The sequence below is a fragment of the Diaporthe citri genome, assembly GCF_014595645.1.
Source record: "Diaporthe citri strain NFHF-8-4 chromosome Unknown scaffold_2, whole genome shotgun sequence".
In the NCBI taxonomy this organism is placed as follows: domain Eukaryota; kingdom Fungi; phylum Ascomycota; class Sordariomycetes; order Diaporthales; family Diaporthaceae; genus Diaporthe; species Diaporthe citri.
Window position 1 is genome coordinate 5,876,293 of NW_025064847.1, and position 23,720 is coordinate 5,900,012.

Sequence of the window (23,720 nt, forward strand, 5' to 3'; positions counted from 1 at the left end):
GTGGTTCAGTCTGTCTCGCAAGAAGAAACCCTTGCTGCCGGCTTTGCATCCCGGCATCGAACCAGTACAGCTTGTTGGCCCTGCTTTCCGCCCCCCGCCCCAACTGGACTGGAGGAGGAAATGTAGAATTTCACTAGATTCAAGGGGGAGAGGGGTTAAGGTGCTTGTGCGCTTGCGTTGTGTGTGGTCGCACCGCGCCGTTGGGAGCACTCCCGATTGGGGGGGCATGTCATGCTTCTTGTTCCTCTCTTTCCCTAGTGCCACAACAGAGATTAGATGTTGCGAAATCCTCCCCCACAGCCAGCAGTTTGTGTTCCACGGCATCCTGAATTGCATCCGGGGTTTTGTTTGCGGTCGCCGTGCCGCCGCTCCTGCTGCTGCGGCCGGTGACGACGTCGACGCCAAACATGCAATGTGTGCATCCGGAGTGACATGACATCTGACAGATGATGATACGCAGTTGCCGTTGCTGGCCCCGGGCACCCGCCCGAGCGACGTGCGGGGCCTGGGAGGACCGTGTCCAGTCCGACCCGTCGAGTCTGTAGGGCAGTGGGGGACAGAGACACCATGCTCGAGGCTTCCCTGGGCACAGGCCGAGGCTATCACCGCGCACATTGTGGCAGGCCTCGTGGGCGTTGTTTGTGTGTTGTGCGGCTGGCAACGGGTAGCTAGATGAAAGAGACGACTGCAATTGACTGCTTGAGGAAGCGAAGGACCCCTGCTGCAGAAAGACCGGCTTCCCACACCATCATGCCGAGGGGAAATGCTCGAGACTCTGCCTCTCGGTCACGTTGTTGGGGTCGCATTGGCTGGACCGTCCAAGCTATCCTTGCTGTCGGTCGCCTCATGGGGTATAGCGGCTGGGGCCCCCGGGCGCTGGGCAGTGAGCCGCGAGACAATTCCCAGACTGCTGGAAATAAATCAACCTCCAAGCCCACTCTCGCCCTCTTGCCCCCCTCGTCCTCCCCGGGGGCCTGCATTTTCCGCAGCGGAAAGTTCCTTCGTAGATTTTCCGTAGTGAACCTCTTTTTGTTTTCCTTGAACGGTACTGCTGCTGCTTTTGGACCGTAGCAACAGCCGGAGATTATATTCGCCCCTGCCCCCCGCCATCTCATGCAGGTGCATCCAAAAGCGAACTCCCGAGCCGCAGGATACACAGAGGAGACGTGGCAGCGACGTTGAAAGCCCATCTGCCGACCTGGTCGCCCAGCCCCGCAGCGCTAGGACTCCCTCGTGCTTCACAGCGACGGGAGGGAAAAGAGAGCAAACCGGGAGGAACGAGGTGGAGGAACACGGGAAGGCCGTGCGTGTGTCTCGTCTCGGCCGGGGCAAAGCATATTGGGGGAAAAAGGAAAAGAAAAAGAAGAAGAGGACGAGATAACGCGCCCCATGCAGCTTCCCTAGCCTGGTTTCCTTTCTTTTGAGAGCGCGCATATGCAGGAGTGCACATGAGACCGTGCCGATAAATGGGAAGAGGGGAAAAGCCCAGACAGAGACCGCAACAGGACGCGAGGTCACGTCAGCACTGCATCGAACGCTCCAGGCGGGCGGTCTATCTCTGCGAACAAGGTGTGAAAAGAAAGAAGGCTAAAAGGCAGAAAGGGAAGCGGTTGCATATACCTGAAAACACCCCGGCGAGAGGAGAAAGTCCTGCGAAGTCGTGAAGCTGGATCGCAACGCGGAACAGCGACAGCCTCCTCCTCCTCCTCCTTCTCTACCCCCGAGCGAGGAGCAGCAGCAGCACCACCACCACCGCGGACAAGGCGACGCGCAACACCGTCCTGCCCAAGACGAGAACTCCCACGAGCACAACGAGGAGGAGAGCGCGTTCAGCAACAACAGCAGCCGCCGCCTAAACACACAGGAGGACCTCCATATGGCCTCCGTCATCTCGTCCGGGACGTCGCCCATGTCTGGGTTCTCCCAGGTGGACGACGACCTGGAGTCATGGCAGTTCCTCGACACGGACGGCGGTGGGAATGCCGCCGGGTCGCTCCAGGAGCTGGCCGGATCGCTTGGCCTTGACACCAGCCCGTCGATCATCAGTCAGGGGTCGTGGGGGATCGTTCGCAACACCGCCGCGCATCAGCATCAAAACCATCAACACCAACAACAGCACTATCAGCAACAGCAGCAACAACAACAACAACATCAGCAGCAAATGTTGTTGCAGACGCCGTCGCCAGGGCCGCTCATGGACCACGCGCTATCCGTCTCGCCCCTGAACGGCGCCGCATCCTTCGCCAACGGGTCCCCGGCCGCCGCCGCGGTCGGTAACGGGGCGGCAGGCTTTGGGTTCTCCAGCTCGCCGCTGGACACTCAGCAGCACGTCTCGCAGGGCCAGTTTGTCATTGAAGCGCTGCAGCATGGGCAGGCCTTTGGCGTGGGATCAAACACCGCCGCCCTCTTCGAGCAAAGCCAGATCGGTTAGTGAAAATGCCCCCCTCCCCCTTCTCTTCCCGTGTGGTGGCTTTGTGTGTTGTGTTACCGGGTACTGCCGTGTAGAGAGAATGAATGCTGAACGTATGTAGAGTTTGATTTCGGCCTCAACAATTTCCCCATGCTGCCAGATAATGGGTTCGGCGTCGATGATGCTCACTCTCAGTCGCTCGTGCACTTCAACATCCCTTCCTCCATGCAGACTGGCGTCAACGCTTCGCCTCCATGGACACATATCCCAATTCAACAACAGTACAGCACAGCCGTCGTCCCCGATTCGTTCGACGGCCACTCAGGCTCATCCATCGGTCACTTCACGCCCCAGTCAGGGTCGTCCATCGACCTGAGCCCAAAGGCCTCACCCGGATCGCTCCAGTTCAGGCTCGAAGGGAGCAGGTCAGCCACCAGCAAGGCCATCCCCATACCGACGGCGGACAAGAAGGACCGCGCCGCGTCCAAGGTGCGGAAGACCCAGAAACGCAAGAGCTCGACGCCGCCGTTCCTGTCGACGTCCTCGGCGTCGAGGGTCGCAGAGGCGGCGGCAGCCCAGGGGGGAGGAGGAACAACACAAGGGTCAGCAGGCGCGGCGGCGGCAGAGAACCCGGTGTTCCTGTTCTGCAACGCGACGCCGGACACGTGGGCCAAGGGGGGCGGGTCCTTCGACGGGACGCCGGACGCGTCCAAGGCGTCGCAGAAGGGCCGCAAGGGGGCGCTGTCCAACGACACGCGGGCCAACGCGCTGGCGGTGCGGCAGAAGGGCGCGTGCTTCTGCTGCCACGTGCGCAAGGTCAAGTGCGACCAGCAGCGGCCGTGCCGCAGCTGCGAGCGCTTCTGCGCGCAGGTGCCGCAGGCCGTGTGCTGGCAGTTTGACGACTTCACGCGGGCGCTGTTCCCGCCGTTCGTGCGCGGCCACTTCGCGCGCGACGAGATGGCGCGCTTCGTCGCCGACAACGTCGCCAGCTTCACGCTCAACGGGGCCGAGCACCCGGACGTCACGGTCGTGCTCTCGTCGGGCGCGGGCCTGCGGTCCAAGCTGTCCATCAAGGCCAAGTTCTTCACGCCGCGGGCGCCGACGTCGGACGTGATGCAGCACTGGTTCCACACGGTGGGCGGGCGCAGCGGCGGCGGGGGCGAGGACCGCGTCGACCTGGAGGCGATGAGGTCCGCGCCGCTGGGGCTGGACTCGGAGGGGTCCGGGGTGTCGTTCAAGGCGGAGCTGAAGCGCAAGGTGGAGAAGTACGTCGACGAGATCGTGCAGGAGCCCGGGTGGTCGCTGCAGCTGGCTGCGGGGATGGCGCGCAAGACGGACCTCCCCTGCCGGGTGCTGCAGGTCGCGCAGCGGTACGCGCAGCAGTCCGGGTCGGCGATCGTGCGGCGGGCGCTGGGCGTGTACACGATGCAGTACATGATCGGGCACCACCTGACCATGACGCCGCAGTGCGTCGAGAGCCTGCGGCACATTAACCCCGTGGTGGCGAGCGGGCCGTGGATGACGCCGCGGCTGCTCAACCGGCAGGTGAAGGCGGTGGTGGACGAGCTGATCGTCGAGGGCGTGACGACGCTGTTCGACGAGTTCGGCAAGATGCTCAAGAGGCGCGGCAAGGCCGAGTGGGCGCCCTGCACGGCGGCGTTCCTCGTCTTCTGCCTGCTCATGGAGTCGATCCAGGCGTCGGCCGACGTCTTCGCCATCTCCGAGATCGAGATCGAGATGCGCAACCGCCGGCCCGTGAAATTCCGCCGCGCCGAGGCCCTCGACGCCAACAGGGCCATCGAGGACATGCCCTTCAAGCAGTTCGTCTTCCAGTTCCACCAGATCTACCAGTCGCACTCGAGGGACGCGTCGTCAAAGTCCTTCAACCCGCTGGTGCACGACAGCCACGACGGGGACGGCCAACTGGACGCCGCGGCGCTGGAGCTGATCATGAGCCTGAGGAGCATAGTGCATCTGGACTGTAAGTGATCTTATCTGCCCCACACAATTGGCTGGTTGGCTGGTTGGCTGGTTGGTCGAGAGGGGTGCTTTGTGCGATATGTACTGACAGGTGCTTCTCTCTCGCAGACGGTGAGCTGAAGTGGCTGACGCCGGCCCCCATGGCGCCCGCTGGCGAAAGCCACCCGTACCCGCGCAACGTCGAAGAAGACTACATTGGGCGTTTACTGGCCAAGTTCCTGCTCTCGTTTCTAGACAGCAGGTACATCTGTGAGGACTAGCCAGCCTTGAAGCCAGGAAGAACGGACCTCGACTGGCGACCATGGGTGTTTATAGTGTGTTTTGCTTTTTTGTTTTTTCGGGTGAGCGCAGCGATGAACAGAGGCGTCATGATCACGATCAAGGTATGATCTTGGATCGGGTTGGCTCTGGGATGAGCAAGCCGAACTTGGGTGCATGTCAAGGTGGGAGTTTGCGACGGGCGACTCATTGGTTGACTGCTTGCTTGCTTGATTGATTTGTTTCCTCGAAAAGGGTCCTATCAGAAAACGGGCTACCTGACTAGATAGAAAGGGAACAAGTGTGCATGCTATGCATTGTAATGTAGGCGAAAGCCATGGTTTTCCCCAACCTCAAAGATCGACGATCTCGGCGAACGGAGTGGAATATGGCGTCTTCATGGGAATGTTCCACCGGGCTCAAGCTTTTTACGGCGAACCCGGCTTCCCAAACCCCGATTGATCTAGGACCTGTCGATTGGAAATTGACATCATGGGGATTTGATGGCTCCTTGGTGTGATCGAACTGCCAGCAATCAACCCTGAATTCGCACGAGGCGAACAGAGGATCGCTGGGCACAGGTCCAGTTGTGTGGGTGGGTGTGAGGGTCGTGATGAGGGGATGATTCAGACTCGTCGTGTCCTTCTCTCTGACCGACTGCTTGACTGAGTGGCTCTCCAGCGTGGCGATGGACCTGGAGGCGTCGCGGATGGCTTCCGATGGAAATGACAGCCTCGATTACGGCCGTCTCCTCCTCAGCAGCACGTTGCCGTGCCCCAGGCCGACCAGCCGCTTGCCGAGTCGTGAGTGAACAGCCTCTCCTCCGCTTCGTCCCCGTTCCTCCCCAGCCCTGCTCCCCTCCTTGTAATGGTGGAAGGATGTCTGTCCGCATTAGTCCTGCTGTTGCACTTTGATCTACAGCAGCAGGGTGGATTGGACGGGTTGTCTAGACCCTGGTTTTGCTCTTCCACATGAACGATAATAAAAAGTTGACCGTCTTGTGCATAGAGAGAACACAGCGGTAGGCAATTTGTGGGTGTGAAGACGAGTGTCCTCGCTGACTTTTTGGGTCTTTGCGGGCAAGGCCAAAAGAGGGAAAACGCGAGACGGGAAAACAGTCAGCCAGCCCAAGTGGGCGCTGGACCGACTGCTGCGAGAAGGAGAGTGGCTTCAAACCTGTGTCGAGCTGCAAAGGCGTAATTGTGCTGCACCCACTGCCATCAAAGAAGCCATCTCTTCTGGCGAGCAGGCGGCTGCTTGAGCTGCGACGCGATGCGCGAGAATGCGGTTACGGTTGCGATGTTTGGTAAGAAAGAAGGAAGAGTGCAGGTCGCAAATGTTGACGTCGAATTTTTTTTATGGAAGGCAGCGCCCCACCAATTCTTTGGCTCGGCGCTAAAAAAGCGGTACGTACCGAAGAGGTGGGTCCCACGGTCACGTGCTGCTTCTGCAGTTTTTCCCTGAACGACTTTACTTCCGACGACCTCGTCCCTGTCCTGGCTTTCTTCTTTCCTCTTCTCTTCTTCACACTTATTATACGCACGGTTAATCAAGCGGTCTTGAATCCCCCACTCGCGATCGTTCATATTTACGTGCCAGAGAAGAATGGAATTTTCTGCCCGTCATCATCACACGCCCGGCGCGGCTCTCACTCGTCGCTGCAACGGGCAAGGCGGGCTTTCCGACATCTCCAACCGAGATCGTCCAACGGGATAAGCGCAATTTTAAGCGAGCGAGGCACTGCCCTCCTCCATTGGCAAAGTTTTGGATGAGGAGGATTCTGACGTTCCGTCTCAGTCTGTCAGTCGATGTCGGGACGCAAATGCTGCGAGGACCCCCTCTCAACGTGGGGTGCGTGGTCGGACGAGGGCGCGTCGAGTCCCGGTCCTGGACTCCGAACCTGGGCTTGGGCCTGGACTTTAGGCACGCTCGTTGTCTCCGCTCGTCCGCATCGCACAAATGTGTCGGCTTGACTCAAAGACTGCGACGGATCCTGTCGCTCCTTGGTCTGCCTCGACGAACAAGGCAATCAATCATTGGCCTTGCCGCAGAGTAGCGGTCGGCCTCCTCCCAACTGGGTTGAACAGCTTCATGCCGTGCGACTTTGGGAACATCATATCCTCCCCTTTGGCGTCTCTCATTTCGGCGTCAGATGTCTGAGCATAGTCGCCCGCATGCCGGTTCTCGCACCACCTACCGCGCCCATTCGTTCATTTTCCCTGCTAGGCAATGCCTTGGCCGGGACTGCCTAATTCCACGAGCAACTGTGTAGCACGGCGGTCGGTCACTTGAGCACAAAGTCCGTTTCAGGAGTTTCAGTGGCTCCAGCATGGCAGAACATCGCCTCACCGTATGGAGATCTCACGAATGCTTCATTTGCGCCCTCCTCACCGGCCGCCGCGTCATGAATGAACCAACAGCGGACCTGTCAATGAGGTTGGCAACCATTCTGGACTTACGCCCAATGAGCTCTGGGGGCGGCCCCTCCCGTGATCTTGCCCCCCCCCCCCTGGCTGTCAGCGCGTTATGTACCGGTCACAAAACCTAGAGCCATACGAGTGAGCCCCTTGCGAACCCGGTCCACTCGTCATCGAGCACTCTTGAGGATTTCCGTTCAACTTGCGGAACATGTAGAGCTGCCTGCGGGACTCAGAGTCTGCCGGGCCTTTGGTCTTGTCGCGCGGAACACCTGGTAGCCAGACTGCCGTAGCTATAAATTCGACGCCGCGCCTCCAGAAGATGGTGGCCGCGGCATCGTTATGCAGACACTTCCAACGACTGACCTGACACTCTTCCTTCACACAGTTCACCAAGCTCATCGAAACTTGAGTCGACTTTGCTCGGTCACTGAGCATTGGCTGCACTGCATAAAGGCCATCGAAAAAAAGTGCGCACTCGATCGAGTACACATCGTCGTCTCAATCGCGGACACCATCACCGAACATTCATCCTCTTCTCCGTTACCATCACCCGCCTCAGTAGTCAGTCATGGCAGTCGGCGGCTTGCCCACGCTTCTCAGCAGTCAACCTTCGACGGCGCCGCCCACGTCTGGGACGACGACCAAGCCCCAGCCTCGAGACCCAAGTAAGTAGTCACATGAGCACACAGCACTGCAGGCACGAAGAGAACATCGCGGCGCGGCGATTTTGTGGTTCGGATCGCGCAGACAGCATTAGCTGCTGGGTTCTTGTCCTCCCGGATATTCGACAGCACAACTCAGAGACAAAGATGGACGGTTTGGCTGACGATTCTCCTGATCAGCCCATGGCTTGAGGCAATGAGGAACGGGCTCGGCGGGTCGGGGTACCGCCCAGTGGAAGCGGGGATCTTCACACCGGTTCACGGAAACAGCTGGGATTATCGACGAGGCACCTCTCGATGTATGGCTTGCAGTAGTGCACGTCAGAGAGGTCAGATCTCAAAATTGAACTCTGAGGGTGCAGACAAATGGCTCTGGCACCTCTGAAGTGGGCTGCTTGAATTTCCGTCTGCGTCAATTGGTAATCAATATCATGTCTACATGCGCACCAGTACTGTCGACTATGACGGGCATTCTGTAACGTGCCATGCATCTTTGACCCTGTGCGCTCCAGGGGGAGATAACGTATATTCGACCGGCAGTTCGGAAAGTTGGCTACCTGTCCGCCTCATCAGAACCCGGTCTCTCTCGCGCCCTTGGAACCTTCTGTACAGCTTTCTAGCCTGTACAAGGATCGATCGCCTACCACCCCACGCCAGCCGTCTGACGTCGGCACCAAAAGACAGAAGCGGCCCAGGATCCCCGGCGAGCCAAGGTGTGACTGAGCTGTCACCTCCCAAGGAGGATTCACTACCGTGACCGGTGAGAGGCTGGGATCCTAATCCGACCCCTCAGGCGAGATGCCCATATCAGTCGCTGCCAGTCATGGGGACAACACGCTGCGACACAACACTGTCGATATCCAATATCCGGGTCGCCCGGTGAGGCAATCCTACCCTGACCGCCACTCCATCCAAAACCTCCTCGGCACCAACCACCACCGCCAACAGCCCTGCCAGCGCGCATGTCGTGTTGACGATCGACGATGTCTCTTGTGTTGCGCGAGCGGCAGGGACAGGGTAGAAAGCACGTTCATCGGATTTTCCATCGCGGGAACCTGCACCTGTGTACCCAAACCCGCCTCAACCAGTTAGCTCTACGGGTACAGTACCCATTTTACCATCCCGCCGGGCAAAAACGTGTCAAAGGGACACGGGGCTCGCCGAACCCCTCGAGCAGGAAGGGGACGTGAAGAAGGCGTTTATCGTTGTCCTCCCACGCCGTGCGACCGAGCCTCCCTCACACGGCAGGGACAGCAGGAGCCGGTGTGGCTGACCTGCCGTTGGTCCCGGCCGTGGGCCGAGCGCAGAAGCGAGGCCGGCCGGTCCTGAATGGTGGTGGTGTGCGGAGGGGCTGGGGCTGGGTGGCGTGGGTTCCACGATGGCGTCGGCAGCCTCGCGCCATGGCTTGCGCCTGCGCCTGCTCCTGCGCATGATCCTGCTCCTGCGCATGATCCTGCTCCTGCGTATGCGGCTCGGGCGGGGCCGTCGTCCCTGCTCCTGCTGCTTTTGCTGCTGCGCCCGCAGTCGCCCAGGTAGTGAATCGGCAGCGGGGCGTTCACTGTGCCGAAGTAGGCAGCCCTCGCGAGCTCTGGGCTGTACCCGAGCGAGGGCGTGTCTGGCCAGGGGCTCGAGGGCCCGAGTGTGGACTGGTAGCCTGGGCTTGCCGGTTCGGGGCTGACGAGGCGCTTGGAGCTCTCGGCGTCGAAAGTGCCGTCGCCATCGTAGTTTGTAAGGGTCTCGTCCATGTCGAACATCAACTCATCCTTCTTGTCGTCCTCCCTGGGGGCTTGGACCGAGCTGCGCCTACCCTCACCCGCTGCCGTCCCAGAGCTAGTGCTCGTCGCGACAGCTCCAGACCCAGTGCTCGCAGCTGCCGCAGCAGTGTCGGTGGCAGCAGCAGCGATCGAACCAGGGGCGGGCTCGGGCACGGCGATGCCTGATGGCCACTCCAAGATATACCTGCTGAAGAGCAGGCAGTACAGCCGGCGGCAGAACTCCTCGCGGAAGTGCGCGGGGACGCCTGCCAGGACCCGGGCGTAGCCGTCCGTGTGCTCCTCGATGGGTGCGGTGTTGACGAGCGTCTCCAGAATACCCCGGGAGAAAAGCTGGAGGACTAAGTAGTCTGTGAGGTCGTCTATCTCGCTCGCCGCGCCGGCGCCGTTGCCTTTGCGGCCGAGTGTGCCGCTGCTTCCACTTCCGGTGCGGCTGCCGGCGTCGATGATACCTTCGAGGTCGAATTGAGGCGAGTATGGTGGTGAGGCGGGGGTCTCTGCCGTTGTTGTAGCTGTCGTTGTTTCTTGTCCCAGGAGGTGGGCGAGCCTGTCCCACAGGCGGTCTGCTGCGTTCACCCGCACCGTCACGTGGATGTACCACATGTACGATGTTATCTTTGCCTCGTCGGTCTTGGTGCTGAAGGCCGCGCTGCTGGCCGGATACGCTGAGCCTTGGACTGTTGGGTTTGAAGAGTCGGGCATATTGTCTTCTTTCTGCTTTGTTTCTTCCAAGCTATGCTCGAAGCTTGAGGATTGTCCTGTTCGATAATGGAAATGATTCTGTGCAACAGGACATCAGGTTGGGGCGATTTTATACAAAGACCAAAGCGCTGCTCGGTCCTGAGTCTCTGTGACTGCAGGTATCTGGTGTGCAGATACTTTGCGAGTGCGACTGCATGTCACTAATATCCGAGCAAGAGATCGGACACGCTTCTGAGGTACTGAGTGGCTAGTACGAGGCAGTCATAATGGGTGAGTGGGCATGTCAAACTGACACGAAACGTCTCGAAGCAGCAGGTGACGTGCACGAACAATCTTTCTGGCACGCAACACTATCTATCTGGTTAAAAAGGTATCTGAGAATTGAAAAGTCCCCCTTCATTCTTTCTCACCAGCTGACCGTCCTGTCCACCCATCATCACACATCAGCTTGGCCATCTACCACAACCAACTATTACCCGTCAAAGCCACTCACAGCCTCTCTAGACAAAAACAGCAGCAAGCACAGCTGCAGTCTCACAGAGAGCTCCACCCTTCCCACAGTCACGACACACACACTCACACCAGTCCTCACTTAACTAGGCAAAGCCGCCTCACCGGGGATCACAGTGCCGTTCTCGATCGCGCTGCGGTGCGCCCTCGCGACCATGCCGTAGGCGGGCAGGTACTTGTCGAGCCAGGGGAACAGCTCGGCGGCGCCCGGGGTGTTGCGCCAGTCGCGCATGAGGTCGCAGACGACGGAGAAGAGCGAGACGATCTGGACGCCCGCGCGCGCCATGCGGTCGTTGGACACGTCGCGGATCAGGGCCGTCGTCGTGCCCGAGGCCTCGACGTTGGCCCAGACCGAGTAGCCCTCGTCACGGAGTGAGAGGGCGAGGAAGGTCGTGCCTTTTGGTCGCCCCGTGAGTTAGTCACGGGCGGATCTCCCTGGAGAGCACGAGATGAGGGTGTGGACTCACAGACGTCAGTGACGATGCCGGCCATTATGACCTGCGACTTGTTGGTTGCCCTGATGGCGTCGCGGAACTCGGCGTTATCCCAGGCGTTGACCTCGCCCTGGCGCTGAATCAGCGGTGCGTCGGGGTACATGTCGAGTATTTCCTGGGGCAGAGGGCCGTTGGGGCCTGTTGTGGTTTGTCAGTGAGTCTGAAGCTATTAATCCAGGGCAGAGTCTATGGGTCGCCTAACCCTGCTGGGCCGAGGTGGTCATCACGACGGGAATGTCAAAGACCTGCCCGATCGCGGAGTGCGCGATCATCGAGTTGCGGAAGAGGGTGGCGTCAAAGTCTCTGGCCATGTTGAAGAGGCCTTCTTGAAGGTCGAGGATCAGGAGCAGCTGTCCCCGTGTTAGCCACTGCGCACGAGCCGATGCTCTACGTGAGTGCTTCTGGTGTATCCGTCGGTGTGCCCGCGGCTTGCCCACCGTTGAGCTGTTCGGCCGCATGCTCAATTCTAGGCACCGTCTTCAGGTTGATATTTTGTGAGAGTCACTCACAGAGTCGTTCTTGTTGATCCGCTCGAAAGGGAAAGCTGCTTTGCGTTAACTGATAGGACCAGCTTCCGAGGTTGAGGTCACTCACAATCCCCAAGTGCCATTCCTGCCATGGCAAAAGCCGGCAACAGAGACTTCGTGGACAGCTTCATCCTGATTTGGTGATACAGTTCTTCTGAGTAGACTTGTTGACAATTATCGACGGCAGGGAGGAAGACGATACAAGTTGATCCGATGATCTGAGGCAACATAAAAATCGAGCACCTAGCTGCCCCTTATATCCTCTTCTCAAGCCGGCGAGGTCAACTAAGAGGCCCTTCTATGTTCCCCAGAGGAGCCGCACATGGGGCTGAAATTTCTCATCATCACCAAATCTTGACCAATGCATTGCATCTCGCCGCCACCGCTCCCTAGGGATGCTTGCCTGCATCACCCATCATGGCGAGCTTAAGCAACCCTGAGTAAGCGAAAAAGGCCGTTATCGTCAACATATCGACTGTATGGACCCAAGACCCCGTCGGTCAACAAGAGGACGCGCCATTTGGAATTGTGGCTGCCGTCTTTGTAAAGAAGATCCGTCCAGTGACGATGTCGTCTCCACCCCTCGACACCCGATGTCTGGCTGCAGGTTGAGCCTGGCGTTGACTTGGCGCGCAGGAGCTGAGGGCTGGACGGTACGGAGATGGCGGTGGAGTTGGGGGAAGTGCGTGACTAAGGTGTCTTTTTCTCTTGGGGCATTGTTATTGTGTCAGCACCTTGTCAGAGACGTCTAATTGTTTATTTGAACCACAGCATATGACGCAGAGCTGCCATATCGTGCGTACATGTCGTGGTGGTTTGACTCGATGGGCGAGCGCTGTGCCATATTTCCGTAAAGCCGGTTCACATACACATCAGTGCGCGGTGCTCTCTGGAGTCGTAACGTGAGCATCAGCAATCTTTTGTCAGTTATTATGGAGACCACTGGGCCAACCTGCTGAGGGGACTGCTGACAGGAGATGCCAGTGTTACATCGCTCCTCACTAAACACCAGCCCAAGTCACACTGGTCACCAAAGCATTCGCTTAGCTCCGACGGGCTGCAGATCGCTCAGTAAGCAACCCCCGTTCATTTGTACAATTCCTCTTCATATCGTAACTCTCATGGCTAAATTATATACAATCGAATGCAAAAAATGAGTCCGAATACGATCACTGCGTCATGGACAAGGAGATAGACGCCTCGGACCCCCCATTGTTGGTCCCGCAGATCGAGATGCTGCCCCCAGAGAAGTCGATGTACATCAGGCCGGCACCCTCGGCCCTGTTCCCGGAGAAGTACTTGGGCCCGGAGCTGTCATCCCCGATCTGGACGACCACGCCGTCGGCCGTGGTGTACGAGAAGCCGTAGTTGCCCTCCTGGATGTTCAGCCCCGTGGTCGGGAAGCACGACGTGGTCCCCGCCGCGACCTTGTCGTCCAGCTTGAAGACCTCGCTGCCGGAGGGCGCCGCGACGGCCTGCGGCGGCTCCTCGGTGATGGTGAAGGCGAGCGGGAGGCCGCTGGACGCGGTGCTGGTCCCGCAGATGCTGAGGGAGGAGCCCGAGTCGGCGTAGAAGGTGCCTGTCCAGGAGCCCATGGACTGGTGGTACCCCTCGTCTGTCGAACCCGTCTGGATGCTGACCAGCAGGTTTGCGTCGACGTCGAACGAGAAGCCGTACGTCGTCCCCGCTGTGGTGGTGAAGTCGGTTGTCGGGAAGCACGACTTGGTGCCGGCGCCGATCTCCTCGTTCAGCGAGAATAGTGTCTTTGGCGCGGGCGGTGTTGCAGGCGCGGTCGTTTCGGCGGGCGGGTTGGATGTTGTCGCTGGCGGCGGTGGGGCCGACGTCGATGTTGGTGGCAAGGTCGTCGTTGAAGAGACGGCGGAGCAGGCCTCGCCGCTCAGGACTTGACGTCGGAACTTGGCGCTGCTGGGGCGAGAGCAGACGGCGCCCTGGCCGTTGAACACGACCTGGCCGCCGTCTGGGACTCGCTGGTAGGCCATGTCTATGAGGAGCTTCTTCATGTTCTCTGCCACTTTTCCTGTCTGGTAAAGCTCTGGGTATTCTCCCAGGGCAAGCAGGTAGGCTGCAAGGCCAGCTACTGCTGGTGCGGCTGCACGCAAAGATGTCAGCACTCACGATGGTCATGGTATATGACATCGGCTCCCGGAAGATATGGCTGCTTACCAAAGGATGTGCCATCTTGTTTCTGTGTGCTAGAGAAGAAAGAGTTGGCAGCACACTGAACCTGCTGGCCAGGAGCCATCACATGAACGAGTGGTCCACCCTGGGAGAAGGAGGCATTCTTGCCGGTGTTGTCAACAGCGCCGACGTTGATGATCGGGGTTCCGGAGGCAGCCATCAATGGCGGATAGGAGTCGACATCGAGTGCAGATGCTTCCCCGTCCTGCAGATGTTGCGTGAGTTTATTGTCGACCGAACAGACAACACGAGAGTTACACATACCGCGACTTCTTCCCGGTCATCGTTTCCAGACGCTGTGACGAAGACAATGTCTTCCTTGATCATCTCGTTGACGTAGTACTGCAGCATTTTCTGCGTGAATTTGCTTGGGTTCGCGACTGCCAGGTACATTAGCAGGCGTTCTGATACCAGTTGCGGTATTGGGACACATACTCGAGCGTGAAAAGTTCACGACTGCTTTGCCTTGCAGCTTCTTCTCCCTCACATCCTCTATGATCTTGTTGAGGCCATCGAGTGTTTCGTCGATATTGATGGAGGCTTTCACAACAACAAGATTCACCTGTTTTGCAACGCCGTACTTGGGTCCATTGACCTTGGACCCAGCACAGCTGCCGTGGCCGTCAGAGCCCAGGTCCTCCTCGACCGACTTGTCTGCCTGAGCTCCCCCAAAGATCCAGCGCGGCTTCTTAGCCATGCCGGTGTATTCCTGTGCACCGATTGTTGTTAGCACATGCTCTAGCAGGGCGAAATAAATATGCACTCACGCTGTTCTTGGTGTAGTAGCCCGTGTCGAGGACATAGACAGTGATATCGGTACCGGCACTGTCATCATAAGTGTAACTCTTGAGTGCCGCGAGGTCCACCAGCGGGGGCTGCGAGAACATGACGAGCTCGGTCGGGGCATTGTCCTGCTTCACCACGGCACGCTTCCTGATCCTGCCGAGCCTGTCCAGCGACTCCATCCACCACTTCTCGTGCACGTCTTCATCGCGCTTGCTGTTCGGCACCGGCACGGCCTCGCCGGCGTTGTCCTCGAGCGGGACAATGGGCTCTACGCCGCCAACCTGTGATGCTTGTGAGTCCAGGCCAAAGGGAAGAAGTGCTTTTGTTGATGAGACAAGTCTACTTACCAATGGATCCGCGGTGAGGGTCGCGTTCTGCGCCGCCGTGATGTTGGCGCTCACGAACAATTGCACCGTATCAGTTGTTTCGCGGTACTTCCCCTTCCCAAGTTCCTTATCGAGGAGCGAGATGAAGTCCGTGTTGTCCTGGCTCGTGGCACCGTCCTTGGGAAAGATAAGACATGGGGTCGGCGTCCCGCTCGGCGCCGAGCTGGTCGGCTCCGTGCTCGTGGGCTCCGTGCTGGTCGGTGGCTCAGAGCTCTCCGGGGGCTTGGTTGTCTGCTCTGGGTTATCTGGGTTATCGCCCTCCGAAGAGGAGCCGGCCGTGACGGTCGTGCCGGCCGCCACTGCTACCGGCGCTGCCCCCGAGCCGGCGATGGTGAAGGAGCCGCCTCCGGTTCCTCCTACCACTACCACACCGGCGGCCACGACGATCGTGTCGCCGTTGCTGACTGTCGTGGTCGCTGGCGGAGCGCTTGTCGTCGCTGATGATGAGACAGGAGGGCTGGTGATGGTGGGCGGGTTTGTCGTCGGCGGCGCAGAGGAAGGCCCACGAGATGTTGGAGCATTTGAAGGAAGGATCGCCACAGGCGGGAGAGAAGGGCGGCTGGAGGAGGGAATTACTCCTCCGGTTGAAGTGCCATTTGATTGGCCCGTGGAATTGTCACGTCTGATGAGATGGGCAGCGTCATAGTAAGGCTCTCCCGGGCGAGCATTTACTGAGAAAGAAAGTAAGCCGAAGCTTAGTAGTAAAGAATGTTGGAGATTGAACTTCATTTTCGATCAACGAGAGTAGGTCACCGCAAAGAAAAGAATGTAAGGCGAGGGAAGCCAGGCAAGGTACAGAAAAGTCGACAAAGACTGGAATCTGAGATGTTCAGCTCATGACTGTATACATGGGCAACGACGAGGACGGATCGACGTCGCTTTTATTCAGAAACATCGTCATCTATTTGCTGGAAGACCCCAAGGCAATGGTACGCTGATTATGGAAACATCTCGAACGATTCAGCTGGCAGAGCCTCGAGTCAGCACCTCCATTGACATCTTTTCTCTTTTTCAACACCAAGCGCGGGATGCGTGATCCTTGGCTTTATTTGAACTTGAATATTTGTGCTTGACGCTCGAATGACTAGGATGATTAGCGAATAACGCCAGCTTGACCGGATCTCGTGGAGAGATATGGCGGCGCACTTGTACCTTAAATCACCTTTCATGCTTGTCTATTTCCGTTCTGGCTCCCTTGCCAGCCCCATAGCGCTTGGCGTACGACTCAGTAAATCAACGGGCGGGCGCCGAGAGAGCGGTTCGAGTGGAACAGCCTCTCACAGACTTCGGATGGCTTGCTCTAGCTGAAACAATGCCCTGTACGCATGGAGTTGGCACTCCCTTGCAATACCTGTGACGCGGTCTATGCTGCCGCTTTCGTGATTGTTGTAAATGATATTGTATTTTCTTGCTTTCCTCCTTTTCAGTAACAAACAAAAGTTAGCATGTAGCGTCTTTAAAAAAAGGCTGTACCTTGGTAAGCGAATAATGAGCGTTAAATAATTTTCGATATACATCTGGGAAATCCCACTCTCGTAGCACTTAAGCAATCAATCTGTTTGAGGCCAGAGCGGATGGTACTTCTTTCCACCGCTCGAGCTTCCTTCAGTGGAAATTTGGGTGACTTTGTCGCCAAGCTTTGATAGCAGCAAATATAATTCTTCAATTTCCAATTTTATCCCAGATTCTGCTGGAAACCTAAGTACGCAGCGATAAGAAAGACTATCTGTGAAGAACCTTGTTACCATCCTAGGTGAGATTATTCCGCATGCCTCAACTAGTAGTCGCGAACGATGCCCTCTTTGGTGATATGGAGGTTTCCATCCTCACCCTTGCCAACGACAGGGCTCTGATCGAAGTTTTGAGCCTTGCTCGTTCGACCATGGTCAGGACATTCCCTGCAGACAACATCTCCATTCTGATGACGCTCATTGCCGTCAAGATCAAAACAGTGATGATACGAGGCATGACGATACAAATTCTTCTGATGTGAACACTGTTTTGATGGCCACACAGAGCAAGCTCCTTTCATAGAAGAGGATTTCATCTTGCTTGTTGTTGCTTATATATGTTGTGATTGTAGGTGACGAGATGCTATCAAAGCTGAGGTCAGTTCCCTGCTGAATATTGAGACGTTTTAGGGTATCCCGGTTCCTTACACTAAAGTCTGATCAGAATATTTATGACGAATACAAGCTAATTTCGTACGGGTGTGGTAACCACTTCGGCGTGCCAGGGGTTTTGAGCCAAGAAGTATGAAATGTGAACATGTAATACAAGCGAAGCCGGGCCTAAAAAAGATGAGAGACTCGAGCATGATATAAATGTTCTCATCTAGCCCGCGAGCATGTTTGGAATCTCAGCGCAGCACTCCTAGATGCCACCAGCAAGCACATCAGGCGTGGGTCTCTGCAGCCATGGCGGACCGATGTGGTCAGGAATTGAGCGGCGGTTCGCCTGACGCTTGGCCAACTTGGTGGGCCTTGTTGAACTACGAGACTAGAATGATGTGAATTTTGGTGTTTAGCATGGAGTATTAAGTTCAAGCCAAGATCCACATATCTGTGTATGTGAGCTATTGTTGGTTCTCATTGCTTATAAGCTAGCGGATCTTTTTCGTCTTCGGGTGACTCTGTTCCCCTTCAGTGTGGTCTTTGCATGGCCCGTCAGGCTGACTAATCACGCAATGATTACTACTAGTTTTCCAGGCAAACAACTCCATCGCCCGATTCCAGCATTTGCAACAACACCTTACGATTTCGTATGTCTCTTCAGCAACTCATTAAGATCTTGATGTCATGGAGGATGCAGTTCGCCCGAGCGTGGAAGCCTTCAAGGCGATGCACGACAGGGGATACCAGACTTGGGCCGCACTCTGGCGGATAGCCGCCGCACACAATCACCTACAATTTCAACTTTCCAACCTTTGTTCAGCGTTTCCCAACCATCCCTATTTCCCAGAAAGGCTCACAGTCGACACATCCTTCTCAAACACGGCTACCGTAAGGGGTACAACCACTTAGAGAACCAGCAGAGGACCTTGCGATCTCTCATCATTCCAGGATGAGATGATCCTCCATGTAGCTTCAAACTGCCCAACGACGATCGTCTTCAGTTCTGCTCCACATTCTACAACGAGCTTTCTGAACCACATCTCAAGAGAAATCACCCACGTTCCCATCTTAATGCTCGCCTGGGCATACATACTGTCGGCACGATGGGCAGAGTTGATTCCTGGCGCGGACATATCCGACTACAACGGCCACCAGATGCAGCTAAACTCTGGCAATGGGCCGCATGGACTGGAAGATGATGATAATTCTGTTGTGGTAGATATAGGTGACGTGGATGATGCCGCTGCGAGGTGGTGGACAGCTGTTCTTGCGGCAGACGGCGGCTGGGACGCATCAATCCGCAGTGACACTGGTGTCCTTCTCTGCTCGCCATGGTCCATCAGGACCCAGCCAGGGCCAAATTTCACGATATCTGCAAACATTAAGCCTTGCTCAGCAGTGGAAAATTCGTGTCCTGCGTCTTTCAGCACCGCTGTCCGCTATCTATCAGAGTATTGCCATCTTCACGACCTTGCCGAGCAAAGCCAAGCAGCCCTCGCAGCGGCGTTGCTCATTCCAGTGGCAAAATTTGACACCAGAAGAATCAAGTTGCCCGTTCCTCGACTACCACGCAAGGCAACGCGCAGTCAAGAAAAGCCCCAAGTGCTTCCGTCCTGGGACATGGAACCTCGGCAGCTGGATCGGCTTCTCACACTGAGTTGCAACGCGAGGGGAGTGAAAGCTCTCTTGAACAGCATCTTCTTCGAACCTGATGTGGCCTGCAATAGCTGCGGAGCTTGGCTGCAGGGCTCATTTGCTTTCCTCGACTCCGACAAGGCCGGGGACCCACGTGTCCTCTTGAGCACGTTTATTGAAAGGGATCCAGGGCTCGGGTTCCTGTGGCTAGGTGCCTTTATCACGGGCGCCGAGGAGCGCTGCCTTCAAGAAGCTCGTATGGGCTGGTGGAAGGTCGACATTAGCGCTGCTGCCTGGACTGGTACGCATGCGTCCTTCATGCAAGAGCCCACCACGAAACCTCCTCCCGACGCCCAAGAGATCTCACGAGCTGACGAGTGCCGCCTGATGTACCTGTCCCATGAACCAGATCACGCAGTCCCACCGCTCTTTCCATTTGCTCCGTTCGGCTGCACCGCCATGGAAGACACAGACCTTGACGTTCGTCGACATGCCCGATGTTCGGCAGCTCATGGCCTTGAATATAGTTGTTTTACCTGGGACTGTCAGGGTGGCAAGAAGGTTGAACAGGGAAGAAATGGGAAGCTGGCGATTGCCATCCGTGCAAAGGCTGGGAGACCTTCTGTTGCCGGTAACAACAGCTTTGCCGTCGTTTATGATAGCCTTGATCCCGAGGACGAAGTGTCAGAGATGGTGACCAGGAACGTTTTTACCTGGCTCCGAGGTGAAGACGGATTTCCCGTGGCGGAGAGATCGATCCGTGAGCACGAGTGGATCGAAAATCTAGAATCGGACGACGACAGCCCAATTGATGGGGATGTTCGGTCCACGGCTGGAAGGAATCTTGGTGGGTGGTTATTGGGGGTGTCAACTAGAAGGTCAAATTCACTTTGATCTGTGGTCTCGTTTTCAATCTGTACACATATGCTTCTTAAGCAGTATGCATCCAGTCCCTTCATACAGTGATAAAATTTGATCTAAAGACAAGAAATGTGAAGAGCTTGTCAAATATTAGCGTAGCACTAATATTATAACTTCCTAGCAGCACAATAACACTATCAATGCGGCCAGTTCTGGGTGCATTTCTCTTCGGGGGCTTACCCATTGGAAAACGCACCTCAAACTTGCTCACGGCGCTTGGTCTTGTAATTCAAGGCTGAGCCTGGGTTTATGTGAGCCTCTGATGAGCCCCAGCCTCGAATCATACGAGCATGTTAATGGGATGATGTCGTTCCTTTGTCAGACAGGTCGAGCCTTTTCACTTCTGATTCTGTGGAATGGCTGCCGAGGAACTATATGAGATGAACCACTCTCACACCCAATGTTCATCTGCTCAAATACATTTCTAATGCAGGTACCAAGTGGGCTTTCTTTTCAACTAACTGGCTTCTTTGCAAGATCATCTTGAAAGGGAGCGCTCACAGCTTGGCCTTACAGTCTATGTTGACTGGATGCGAGCCAAATATACCTAAGCAAAGGGCAGACCTACCATAACAACACAGATGCATACTTGAACTGACGTACACGGGGTCCCATGGCATTCATTATCATTTATAACCAACTATCTCCGACATTGGCTCAAGAACTTTAAAAGTCTCCACGGTCGTGACATCCGCCAGGCATACCACATGTTATTAATTGGATTCTACAGACGAAAAGCCGAGAAGTACGGGTTAGCTTGCGAGAACAGTGATTTTTATTCTCTTATGTGTCTATAAAGCGGCGTTTGGAGGCTCGCGTGTCTGATATCTGCTTTGCCTGACATATAAAAAGTTACGCCAGGAATGGAGTACCCAGGATAAAGACTATCTAATGAGCAACATCTGACACTGTCTCCGTAGTCCAGATGACGAGGATTCCAATCTGAGAATTTCTGCCCCAACCCAGTTGTTTCAATTGCACATGGGGCTACACCCAGAGCTGTTCAATGTTCCTTCATTTACGCCCGGCAACCTTGGGATGACATATCCTAGTTGAAGTCGGCCGACTAGTTGAACACAACAGGTTTTCTTGGCTTCGCATTGCATAAAATTACGCCTCGTCGCTTCGATATCTTCTGTATGCGTACGTGGTCAAGGGTGCAGGTTGGCGGGACGGCGGCCTGGTCGGGCTTGCTGGCCGGTTTGAAAATCGCATCATGACCATACATACATCCGTCCTTCGGGCCATCTTGTGGAGCTTTCGTGCTGTGACACAACGGCCATGAATTCCTATCCTGAGCTACCGTCTACGATTCAGCATCTCATTCCACTGCTGCGCGAACTCCCTCAGCCCGCCGGCGCCAGACGCGCTCGCGTCGACGACCTCCTTGGGCAGCTTGTGCGCCGAGTACTGCGGCGAGCTGAAGTTGTATGCGGCGGGGTCGTCCTTGTCGACCAGCCGCAGCTCCGGCTCATAGTCGTCCTCCTCCTCCTCGGTATCCTCCTCGGTCGCAGTGTCCTCCCCACCCGGGAGAGGCCCGTCCCCGATGCGGAGCCGCACCACGCCGTCCTCGACGCCCGTGCCGGCCACGCCGATCATGGGGTTCGGCACGTGCAGCGCCAGGAGCTCGTCCCAGCCGAACAGGAGGGTGTCGGTCCTTGGCGCCCAGGGGTTGATGTCGATGAGCCTGGCCTTGCCGAGCTTCTTGCCCGGGTCGTCGTCTTCGCTGTCGCTGTCATCGTCGTCCAGACTGTGCACCTCGGGGATGTAGACGTCGAAGACGAAGTTGCCGTCCGGGAAGGTGAAGCGCAGCCTCGAGTCGAACAGGTCCTTGGTGCGCGCGGCGATGGCCGGGCGGAGGCGCTGCAGGAAGTTGTAGTGGTTCAGGTCGCGCTGGGCAATGGCCACCAGGCTGCGCTGCTTGACGAAGCAGCGGAACTCGAGGGCCTGGTGGGGCGTGAAGAAGGAGCGGAGGACGAGGACCGGATGGAAGCCCAGGCTCGAGGCAGCGGCGCCGTTGCTGGAGGACGAGGTGGTGGTGGTGGTGGTGGTGCTGACTGTCCCGTCGAAGGCGTGGTCGAGGTCGTGGGTGATGAAATTTGAACTCTTCAGGAGGAGGTAGATGTCGTTTGGCGAGGTGCACTTGACCGTGTTCTGGTGTGGCGAGATCCATGCGGCGTCCCTGGGCGAGGACCAGTTCAGCTTTGGTGCGACCTCGCCACCCAGCTCCTTGATGGTGTCCTTGATCTTCTGGTGCAGCTCTGGGAAGCGCTGGTTCGGTGGGAGCCGCGATGGTGTTGACTCTTGGTCGTCATCCTCCGTGTCCGAGTCCGAGACCTGCTCCGGCTCGTCAGGGCGAGGAGGGGCGAACGCATTCGACGTGGGCTCCCAGTCATCATCGTCATCATCTGCCGCTGCAGACGGATCATCGCTCGAGAGTATTATGCCGTCCTCGCGGATGTACTCGATGAACTCTGAAGGCAGCTTGATAATACGGGAGCGGATGCATGATGTGCGGTATCTGACTTATGCATTAGCCGTGATCATGAACGAACGCAGAGGCAAGTGAGTAAGGTAGAGTGAGATCGACTCACTTGGGAAACCAGTAGTCGTAAGAGCAGTGCAGGATATGATCCCTTGTGACCGGAGGAAAGGCAACGTCTGAGTCTGCAGCCGCAGTGGAGGCGACTTCCGCAGCGGGTTGCTCTGGGCTCTCGAACGCGGGCATCTTGTAACTCGACGCTGCTGTCTGGGCTTGTTGCCGGTGGGCAGAACGAACTCTGCAACGAACAGAAACCAGACCTGCCCTAACAACACACTTGAGAACAGGAAAAGACTGGGACTTGTGTCTCCAAAATAAATAACAGACCTGGAACTAAACCAAAAGACTGAAGTTGTGGGATAAAGATATGAAATGGGCTTTGTTGACTCACAGTCGAATTCTCTGTGACTCTTAGTCGTCCTCGATAAAAGTCGCCGAGGAGGCCAAGGATTCTAAGCACCTGCAGCGCAAAACGTCAGAGGCAGCCCCTCCAATTGCCGCTGAAATCCCAGGCCCCTGGCGCGGAGGACCCTGGAAGTGGGGCAAATCGTCACACCGCCTGCCCAAAACACCCTATCGCCAATCGGTATCTTTTGAGCCTCGGGGCCGGGCTCCCAATTCCCCCCAAAGCAAAAGCAGAGCAGAGCAACTCTAAACCAACATCATCATCACCACATCGAACAGCACCAACCAGCTCCCCACCTAAACAACTTACCTCCCATCCGAAACAAAAAAGCCAAATCGAAGAAGCCAAGAGGGGAACCTCCAAACTCAACCCACAATGTCCGACAACGTAGGCCTCTCCACCCCCCGAGGCAGCGGGACCTCAGGCTACGTCCAGCGCAACCTAGCCCACATCCGGCCCCGCGACAGCGGCGCGCCCTACCCACCGCGGGACTCCGCCTCCGACATCCCCAAGCACCGGCAGAGACAGCCAGATAAAGGGATCCTGGAGCACGACCGCAAGCGCGCGGTGGAGGTGAAGGTGCTCGAGCTGCGGGACGAGCTCGAGGACGAGGGCGAGCTGGGCGACGACGAGATCGACGAGAAGTGCGCGGCGCTGAGGAAGAAGCTGCTGGCTGAGAGCGCGCGGGGTTCAGGAGGAGCAGGGGTGGACAGGAGGAAGGGCCCCGGGGGCGGCTTCAAGATGCACCAGGTGCACGAGATGGCGGACCAGAAGATCCGGGAGGACGAGAGGCTGAGGAGGGCGCTCAAGATCGGCCGGGACTACGAGGAAGGCGCGCATTGGAAGAGACAGGAGGAGAGGGCGGCCAAGGCGGCTGAGAGGGCGGAGGGGGAGGGCGGTGACAGGCCGAGGGATGGTCGGGACTGAGGGAAGGGGAAGAGAGAGGGGACACATGATTCTGGAGAAATAGGATATTCAGGAGGCATTTCGGGTTGG

The 23,720-nt window shown here is 57.1% G+C and overlaps 7 protein-coding genes across 7 annotated transcripts; 3 read left to right on the forward strand and 4 right to left on the reverse strand.

Annotated features, from left to right (window-relative positions):
- Positions 1-1,876: 1,876 nt before the first annotated feature.
- INS49_007154 (uncharacterized protein) lies at positions 1,877-4,650 on the forward strand (the record flags this gene model as incomplete). The annotated part of the gene is made up of 3 exons (XM_043167919.1): positions 1,877-2,426; positions 2,532-4,391; positions 4,499-4,650. The coding sequence occupies 3 exons, from the start codon at positions 1,877-1,879 to the stop codon at positions 4,648-4,650; spliced, it is 2,562 nt and encodes an 853-aa protein (XP_043029063.1).
- Positions 4,651-8,929: 4,279 nt separating this feature from the next.
- Positions 8,930-10,204, reverse strand: INS49_007155 (uncharacterized protein; the record flags this gene model as incomplete). The annotated part of the gene is made up of 1 exon (XM_043167920.1): positions 8,930-10,204. One exon carries the CDS (start codon positions 10,202-10,204, stop codon positions 8,930-8,932), a length of 1,275 nt encoding a protein of 424 aa, XP_043029064.1.
- Positions 10,205-10,796: 592 nt separating this feature from the next.
- On the reverse strand, positions 10,797-11,866 carry INS49_007156 (uncharacterized protein; the record flags this gene model as incomplete). The annotated part of the gene is made up of 5 exons (XM_043167921.1): positions 10,797-11,110; positions 11,182-11,346; positions 11,411-11,558; positions 11,718-11,752; positions 11,803-11,866. 5 exons carry the CDS (start codon positions 11,864-11,866, stop codon positions 10,797-10,799), a joined length of 726 nt encoding a protein of 241 aa, XP_043029065.1.
- A 1,038-nt stretch (positions 11,867-12,904) lies between these two features.
- On the reverse strand, positions 12,905-15,835 carry INS49_007157 (uncharacterized protein; the record flags this gene model as incomplete). Its single annotated transcript, XM_043167922.1, has 7 exons — positions 12,905-13,845; positions 13,920-14,139; positions 14,199-14,314; positions 14,370-14,643; positions 14,702-15,001; positions 15,068-15,563; positions 15,831-15,835. The coding sequence occupies 7 exons, from the start codon at positions 15,833-15,835 to the stop codon at positions 12,905-12,907; spliced, it is 2,352 nt and encodes a 783-aa protein (XP_043029066.1).
- A 2,069-nt stretch (positions 15,836-17,904) lies between these two features.
- INS49_007158 (uncharacterized protein) lies at positions 17,905-19,749 on the forward strand (the record flags this gene model as incomplete). Its single annotated transcript, XM_043167923.1, has 3 exons — positions 17,905-18,108; positions 18,169-19,335; positions 19,405-19,749. 3 exons carry the CDS (start codon positions 17,905-17,907, stop codon positions 19,747-19,749), a joined length of 1,716 nt encoding a protein of 571 aa, XP_043029067.1.
- A 1,326-nt stretch (positions 19,750-21,075) lies between these two features.
- INS49_007159 (uncharacterized protein) lies at positions 21,076-22,504 on the reverse strand (the record flags this gene model as incomplete). Its single annotated transcript, XM_043167924.1, has 2 exons — positions 21,076-22,297; positions 22,371-22,504. The coding sequence occupies 2 exons, from the start codon at positions 22,502-22,504 to the stop codon at positions 21,076-21,078; spliced, it is 1,356 nt and encodes a 451-aa protein (XP_043029068.1).
- A 595-nt stretch (positions 22,505-23,099) lies between these two features.
- On the forward strand, positions 23,100-23,651 carry INS49_007160 (uncharacterized protein; the record flags this gene model as incomplete). The annotated part of the gene is made up of 1 exon (XM_043167925.1): positions 23,100-23,651. One exon carries the CDS (start codon positions 23,100-23,102, stop codon positions 23,649-23,651), a length of 552 nt encoding a protein of 183 aa, XP_043029069.1.
- Positions 23,652-23,720: the final 69 nt, after the last annotated feature.